The sequence below is a fragment of the Sprattus sprattus genome (genome assembly GCF_963457725.1).
Source record: "Sprattus sprattus genome assembly, chromosome: 10".
In the NCBI taxonomy this organism is placed as follows: Eukaryota; Metazoa; Chordata; class Actinopteri; order Clupeiformes; family Clupeidae; genus Sprattus; species Sprattus sprattus.
Window position 1 is genome coordinate 3,085,496 of NC_137908.1, and position 8,585 is coordinate 3,094,080.

The 8,585-nt window shown below is 47.0% G+C and overlaps 2 protein-coding genes across 2 annotated transcripts in view; one reads left to right on the top strand and one right to left on the bottom strand.

Annotated features, from left to right (window-relative positions):
- Nucleotides 1-477: 477 nt before the first annotated feature.
- On the top strand, nt 478-6,718 carry lhfpl5a (LHFPL tetraspan subfamily member 5a; the record flags this gene model as incomplete). Its single annotated transcript, XM_080846709.1, has 4 exons — nt 478-880; nt 2,099-2,341; nt 5,988-5,992; nt 6,569-6,718. The coding sequence occupies 4 exons, from the start codon at nt 478-480 to the stop codon at nt 6,716-6,718; spliced, it is 801 nt and encodes a 266-aa protein (XP_080702835.1).
- An 81-nt stretch (nt 6,719-6,799) lies between these two features.
- Nucleotides 6,800-8,585, bottom strand: part of srpk1b (SRSF protein kinase 1b) — a 34,111-nt gene continuing 32,325 nt past the window's right edge. The window contains exons 15-16 of the mRNA XM_080846003.1: nt 7,959-8,051; nt 6,800-7,479 (exon numbers count right to left, since the gene is read on the bottom strand). Coding sequence (XP_080702129.1) covers nt 7,295-7,479; nt 7,959-8,051 — 278 coding nt within the window. The 3' untranslated portion in view covers nt 6,800-7,294. The remainder of the gene's footprint in view (nt 7,480-7,958; nt 8,052-8,585) is intronic.

The following is an 8,585-nucleotide window of genomic DNA, read 5'->3' on the forward strand; positions in this document are numbered from 1 at the left end:
CTTTAATCAAGGGGGAGCTCCGATGCAACAGGTGCTTTCCCAGAGCAGCCTTCGTATCGTTTTAATTTGAGAAGCCTGGTCAGCAGCCGAAACATTTCTGAAGTGGTCCGAGTGGACCGGTCTGGTACACCGGAGGTCTTCCCTGGATCTTTAGCGGGGGCGGAAGATCCTGATGACACACATCATCTTCGGAGCTGTCCATGGTCCTGAAGGTGAAAGCGCACTTGAGCCGCACGAGAACGTCGCAGAACGCCAGAAGAAACTCTAACAGTGCTGGTCAGCCGAACTAAGTTCGTTTATTGTAAGAAAGAAGTTCTGGACAGAGAGGTCAAACAGGAGGAAAGAAATTCGTTGATGTAACACTTCAGGTAAAACATTACTGAAGAGGACGACGCGCCAAATTCGTATATAGGCAAGACAATCTCTCTGTATTTTTCATTTGGCAACATAGAGTAATAAGCCCATTTCTTGGAGAATATGATACCCGCCCAGGAAGCTGTTAAAATCTACCACACCAATTATGTGAGAAACGCGAGGGCTATCGGGGTCCTGTGGCAGGTTCTGACCACCGTGTTCGCCATCATTGACATGGTGATCTTCATCCAGCCGTACTGGATCGGCGACAGCGTCAACACGCCGCAGGCCGGCTACTTTGGCCTGTTCCACTACTGCGTCGGGAACGCGCTCACCGGCGAGCTCACGTGCAAGGGCAGCGCGCTGGACTTTGGCTCGATCCCCTCGGGCGCCTTCAAGACGGCCATGTTCTTCGTGGGCATCTCTATGCTCTTAGTGCTCGGCTGCATCGGCTGCTTCGCGCTCTTCTTCTTCTTCAACTCCGGCAGCGTCTACAAGATCTGCGCCTGGATGCAGTTCGCGTCCTGTGAGTTCTCGCTCTCTCTCTTTTCCCCTCTCTATCTCCCTCTCTCTCTTTTCCCCTCTCACTCTCTCTGTCTTTTCCCATCTCTCTAACTCTCTCTCTCTCACACACAGGGCTATAAATTATGGCAGCCAGATGTTGCTGTTGGCATCTAACTTTTTGACATGAAGTGTGAGTTCTCTGGTTTGTGTTGTTGTGCGTCTTTGGGGGAACCCAGTTAGAGAGTTTTCCAAAGGATTCCAGTGAAACTCAGGGCCGAAAGTCGCAGATATATGCATTGTGTTAGGAGGATTATGACACATGTGAACTGACATTCATTTAAATAGTTACACATCAAGCCATTATTTTGAAGATGCGCTTGTTGCATTTAGAAATGGACTTGGGGAAAACTAAATTGGAAATGTGAAGTGACCGGGTTACATATAAGGTTTCACTTTCACCACAAAAAAAATGTATCTCAGGTTTGTCTCAGAATGACAGACAATGAGCACTGATCTCTTCCAGTCTCTTTGAGCAGGCCCTATGCCTGCTGCACACGTGGAGCGCTGTCCTGAGCTCTGCGTCAGTCTTATAAGTGACTTACTTGGAACGCATACCTCAGAGCGAGGTAGATTCCTACTACTAGTGAGAGTGTATCCCACTTTGGCTATGATCTCAGGTCAGTGTCTAGTGAGAGTGTATCCCAGAACTCGGTAACTCTACACCTCGGCACCTGCACCGGTGAAAGCGAAGACATGTCGCATTGCAAAAGGCTACGTGTCTGAGGTTGCCAGGCAACTACAGTGAAGTCGTGGCCAAAAGTTGACTCTTTGCATCCACTTCATGTTTTTGTCAATAAAAGCATTTGACACTTATTAAATGCTTGCAATTATACTTCAGTCTTCCATAGTAACATCTAACAAAAATATCTAAAGACAAACTTTGTAAAAATGTATATTTGTGTCATTCTTAAAACTTTTTTTACTTTCTTATTTTCTCTTTAATTTGTCAGTTTTAGCCGTTTAGTTAATTTTTTTTTTTACCTTGGAGGTGATCACCCCCGCTCACAGCCACTTAGGTAGGCTATTCAAGAATGCTGGTTTAGAGGTAAACTGATATGAAGACCAATATTGGTCCGAGAGATCTGTAAGCATTAATTAAGCATGTTTGTTTCCGGTTATGTTACCAGGAAACGCACTCATATGAGATCATGTCTAAGTTCCGCCCTCTCCCTCTGCGCAGGTGGCTGTATGACGGTTGGCTGTCTGATCTATCCCGATGGCTGGGACTCGCCCGAGGTGAAGCGCATGTGCGGGCAGAGGACGGATAAATACACGCTGGGTAACTGCACGGTGCGCTGGGCCTACATCCTGGCCATCATCAGCATCATGGACTCCCTCATCCTCTCCTTCCTGGCCTTCGTGCTGGGCAACCGGCAGGACACACTCCTCCCCGAAGACTTCGATGTGGGAGGACAAGAAAAAGGTGAGACAGGGATAAGGGAGTTGTGGGTAATGTAGTCTATGGTGGGACATACACTCACACAGGTTTTCTGAGGTTCAGTGGATTGTCAGTTGAAATCAGTTAGTTTAACCACCATCTGCATTGTGAGCAGGCCTATAGGTGCAAGCTGCCATTTTGGTAAACATAACAAGCAAGCAGTGGTCAAGTTTCGACTCTTAAGATGGCTATTCAATTCAATTAAATTCAATTGTATTTATATAGCGCCATAACAATACAATTGCCTCTAGGCGCTTTACAGAGCCCAGAGCCTGAACCCCCTTAGTGCAAGCACAATGGCAACAGGGGCAAGGAAAAACTCCCTGTTAGGCAGGAAGAAACCTTAAGCAGAACCACGGCACATAAGGGGGGACCCATCTGCTTGAGGTCGGCTATCGCATCTTTAACCCTTTGATTCTTCAAAAAAGTTAGTGACTGCGTCACTGAATATGGAGTATGAGAGCGCGCTGACACATTATAAATCACAAGACTTTGAAAAGACCGTCAGAGATGGGGTGAGAAAGTGGTCCTTGTTTTGCATTTATTTCAGAGTATGTACGTGCGTCTCAGTGCCGTCCATAAGCACGTCATTAGTGGCGCGTCAACTGCATAATTAGGGGATGAGTCACGCTTAGAAGGAGCGGCGCTATTAAAAATACATTAAAAGCAACCGCAATAGCTTACGCCAGTGAAGATAATCCTTCCGAGAGAGTTGGGATTGTCTCTAAGATATGTAGAAGACAGGGAGAGGGAAAAGACTAGGCTTTGCTGCCGGTTTCTAATCAAAATGCATACATACTGTATGAAAGATATGAATGAAAAATATGAAATTATGAAATCAAGTGAAACGTGAGAAGCCAAAGTGACACAGGCCTTCAAACGCCCCTTTGTCATTGAATATAATAAACTATACGTCCCTAAGAAATGCTCTGAACCATAAAAAACAAGAATGGGAGCATTCAGAGAATGCAAACCTCCGCCTTGTGACCTTGACCTTTGACCTTGACATCTGAAAATCTAATCAATTATTGCCATTATATTACCCAATCTCCCCACAAAGTTGGATGGAAATCGGTCCATGCGTTTATCCGTAATCCTGCTGACAAACAAACAAACAGACAAACAAACAAACATACAGGGGTGAAAAAATACCCTCCTTGGCGGAGGTAATGAATCTTGGCATGGATAAGGATTTCTTAGTTGGGCCTCCACCAACCTATGCTTTTTCCTCTGTTACAGAAAAAGAAGAAGAAAAAGAAAAAGCTTGAGGCTCCTCTCTCCCAGCGCACTCAACCCTGTGTTGAGCCTTCAGAACGGACGCCTGGGTTCTAAGTGGATCGCGTCCTTAACATCTCACATGCTGTCAGTAAAATGTGTTCAGTGGTACAGCCATCGACCGTGAGACAACTGTCTGGAGATTTCGAAATGGGTGCGGAGAGGAATTTGAGGGGCACGAAGATTTCTGTGTGTAGTGAGTGAGCTTACAAGAGTAGCCCGACATAGTCTATTCTGTGAAACCCAGCAGAGCGGAGGTGTATGCAATGTGTGTATTTGTAACGACGCATAGCACCCGCTAGTTTCGTAACTTTGTTGAAACGCAACCTTCTTAATGTTGCAAACCTCCCGCTGTTCCCCACAACAGCAAATCCAGTCTGGAGTTAAGGAGAGTAGTCATTAAGGTCTGAGTTTAGGAGAGTATGCATTAAGATCAGAGTTAGGAGAGTAGTCATTAAGGTCTGAGTTTAGGAGAGTAGGCACTAAGATCAGAGTTAGGAGAGTAGTCATTAAGATCTGAGTTTAGGAGAGTAGGCACTAAGATCAGAGTTAGGAGAGTAGTCATTAAGATCTGAGTTTAGGAGAGTAGTCATTAAGATCTGAGTTTAGGAGAGTAGTCATTAAGATCTGAGTTTAGGAGAGTAGTCATTAAGATCTGAGTTTAGGAGAGTAGTCATTAAGATCTGAGTTTAGGAGAGTAGGCCAATAAAATCAGATTTTTAAAATTTATTTTGGTGCAAATATGACCTGCTTTCCTCTTTATCTCCATAGATCAGTTCATAAAAACAAAGTTCTTTAAAAAAAAACCTGCATTTACCTTTAATGCATGTTGTCAATGTGTCATATGAGGCATTTGTAAATCGAGTGTAATGTGTAAACTCTGTATGTTAAACAAATAAAACAGCCTTTCCCGGCCGGCACTGTTCATGATACTTGTTCAAAACGTCACACAGGGGTTTCCAAGGCGACACACACACACTGGTCAGTGATGAGCTGTTGGTCCCAGTTGTGTTTGATAAGTCATCAGCTGTGGCGGTCCCTGTTGTGCGTTTGATAATTGATCAGCTGTGGCGGTCCCAATTGTGTTTGATAAGTGATCAGCTGTGGTAGTCCCAATTGTGTGTTTGATAAGTGATCAGCTGTGGCGGTCCCTGTTGTGTGTTTGATAAGTGATCAGCTGTGGCGGTGGTTGTGTGTTTGATAAGTGATCAGCTGTGGCGGTCCCTGTTGTGTGTTTGATAAGTGATCAGCTGTGGCAGTCCCTGTTGTGTGTTTGGTGAGTAACATATTTCGCTTCAAACAAACTGGCTTACATAACACAGAGAACATGGCCACCACTGTGACAGCCCCTTGAAGGGACCTAGTCCCGTCCTCTCTAGTGTCAATCTCAAAATACCGCCTGGCAGGTTTAGGGTCCCTATCCACTGCTAGCCACCCATGTTCAACACACACACACACACACAAGTACACCTCAGCAGGCCATCAGAATCCCTCTATATCTGTAGTTAGAGATAGGGCACTTTGCAAACGTCTTTGACCTCTCTGTGACCTTCCTGGGTCCATCACTCAGGTCATGAAAAATGAATACCAATTTGCTGTTTGAACAGAGTGGCGGCACACACACACACACTCACACACACACACACACACACAAAGACCACAAAAAAAAAACCCTTAGCCATTTCACAGTCTTTATTTGCAGTAACAACATAAAAGTTTTTTTTTTTTTTTAGCAGAGCAGTGGACAATCAAAGGCAGAGAACGGAAGCCAACGAAGAGAGAAAAGAGAAGAGAGAAGGAAAGAAAGAGAAAGCAGGCAGAAGCAAGCAGACTGAACAGGATCCGACGATCCTTTTAACACCCCCCCCCTCCGCCCCGCCCCAAAGGTTCCTAGTTCCTGCCTCCTCTACTGCATTGTGGATCCCCATCACGGAGTACAGCCACGCTGGTCTGAAACGAACATTTAAAAAAAAAAAAGAAGCAGAGAAAAGTCTAGAAAAACTCCCAAGTCAAGGCATTTCCATAAGAGCTACTGTCATGTCCACGGCAGGCCCCGACCAAGACCCAGAGCCAGACCCTGCTCTGGTACTGTCGCACACCAGCTAAGAACAGGTTCCTGTACACAGGTAGCGGCTAACTGGGTCTAACATTCCCAGGACTCTCCGTGAATGAGCTACCCACCCCCCCCCCCCCCCCCCCGAAACTGTACACGGCTGATCTCTCCCCCCCCAGAAGAAGGCCATCTCTTTGGTACGGCTATGTACAACGCTGTGGTTTAGTCATGATAATACCACCGGCTGCCGAGCCGGGAAACAAAAAGGTGGGAAATCATCGTTCACTCTTCACATTGTTGCAGGGCAGGTAAGCGACCCGTGAAGCCATGCTGCCGTCGTCGAGGGACACGCTCTAGTGATCGGAGAGAGAGAGAGAGGATGGCGGGACGCGCCTCCTTCGTTCTGCTTCTGACGAGGGCCCACATGGTTCTGAGACAGCAGCTCACCCGGGCAGGTCCATCGGACCCACGTGGTTCTGAGACAGCAGCAGCTCACCCGGGCAGGTCCACGGAGCCGATCGAGAAGAGGTCCGCTCTGGAGCCGCTTACGAGACGTGACTGATGGTGCCGTTTAACATCATTCAGTCCAGTTAAAACTGCCTGTGGCTTAAGAGAAGACGCTACACCCTCCCCCCACACACACACACACACACTTTCTCTTGCTCTCTGTGCCTTAGGAGGCCACACACACGGCCACACACACACACACCCTCCCTCTCTCTCTGTTCTCCAAGCTAAGAGGCCACTTCACGTCTCAAGGAGGAGGAGGAGGAGGAGGAGGAAGAGGAGGAGATCCTCTGGGAGATTCTTCATTCATTTGTCTCCGACTAGTTACATATTTTATTTATTTATTATTTTTATTTTTTTGTCACTAATCTCTCCAGAGATCAAACCTGAGAGTGATGATGAGAAATACCACTGATGATGATGATGATGATGATGATGATGATGAAGAAGAAGATACAGGAGGTGCTGATGAGAGAGCCCAGGAGGCCGAGCGAGACGTGGAGGAAAGCACGGACACGCATCACTGACGCGCAGTACTGACATGCAGCACTGACACGCATCACTAAAGCGCAGTACTGACATGCATCAATGACGCGCATCACTGAAATGCATCAATGACGCGCATCACTGACACGGCCCAGGAAGAGAAAGCGGCCTCTGGGGCTTGTAGCTTGTGCTGCAGCCTAAGACTGCTCTCACACCCTAAACACGAGAGAAGCCAACCACAGACTAAGAGCTGCAAGTCAAGTAAACTCCATCAAACAACAAACAAACAAAAACAAACAAAACAAACAAACAAACAGAAGAGAAACATCAGAAATAAATAGATATTAAATCTGATTAGTTGGACCTCAGTGTGGTGCAGTCGTCACCATCGGGTTACATCTTGGTTATTGAGAACAGACACGGCCGTCAGTTTCAGGGGCTGGTGTGTGTGTTTGAATGTGTGTGTCTAAATATATAAATGTGTGTGTGTGTGTGTGTGTGTGTGTGTGTGTGTGTGTGTGCCTGTCTGTGCTTGGATATGCATGTCAACACCCTAGTGGGTGTCAGAATGCAGGTTTTTTCCCCTCATTGCTGTGTGCAGTGGCGGTCTGTGGCCACTAGGAGGCGAGCCAGGGGTGGCGCAGACATTCGGCGGCGGTGGCACGCTTCTCGGACACCAGGTCCAGCATGGGCATGAGGAAGCTGGCGAAGGTCTGAGCCTCCTCACGCTGCCACTCGTACTTCTCCAGGAGAACAGACATCAGCCCCCACGGCTTCAGCTTACTGATGTGCCTCAGCTCACCTACAACACACACACACAATACACAATACACACACACACACACACACACACACACACACACACACACACACACACACACACCAAACACAGGAAAACACACACACACCCACACACACAAATTTGCAAGCACGCACACACACACACACACACACACACACACACACACACACACAACAAACACAGGAAAACACACACACACACATTGAGGCAGTGTTAGATAGACTTTAAGTGTAAGCAACAACACACAGCAGCAGAAGCACACTGGCGTCACAGTGCAAACATGGACACATGGACCAAAACCAACCCAGAAATCACATCACAGACATCTAAACACACACACACACACACACACACACACACACACACACACTAAACCCAGCTGAGTTGTCTATTCTAGTAATGGCACTCTGTGCATCACTGTCACTGTCACTGTGTGTGTGTGTGTGTGTGTGTGTGTGTGTGTGTGTGTGTGTGTGTACCTTTCTTGTTGAAGAACTCTTTGGAATATTTTCCGTTCAGGATGAGTTTGCGTGGAACCTTCCCCAGGAGCTCAATGATCAGAGCGATATGATCTGCAAGACAACACAAGCATACATCACAGATATGTCATCTGATTTCACACACACATACAGTATACACACACACACACACACGCACGCACGCACGCACGCACGCCCGCACACACACACTGAGTAATTGTCTCGGAATGTGTCAAGCAGTACAAGCATGGTTCTGGCAGCATGTATGTATGTGTGTGTGTCAGGCAGTACGTTGGTGTTAATGTATATGGCACTAAGTAAATGTGTGTGTGTGTGAGTGTGCAGAATAGCACTTATGATTAATAGCGTGTCAGTATGGACTATGTATGTAGAATGTGTGTAGGACTGTCTGAGTGTGTGCATATCTGTGTGTATGTGCGTGTCTGTGTGCATTACACTGAGAGTGAGTGTGAGTGTGTGTATGAGTGTGTGTGAGTGTGTGTGTGTAGCCCAGAGCTCATGATGTATAACAGGTTGGCGTTGACTGATGGCGTCCCAGCTGTGCGGTGACAGGACCCTCATTACCTGTGTGGCATCCACCAGAGCTCGGGGGCGGGCAGCTAATGA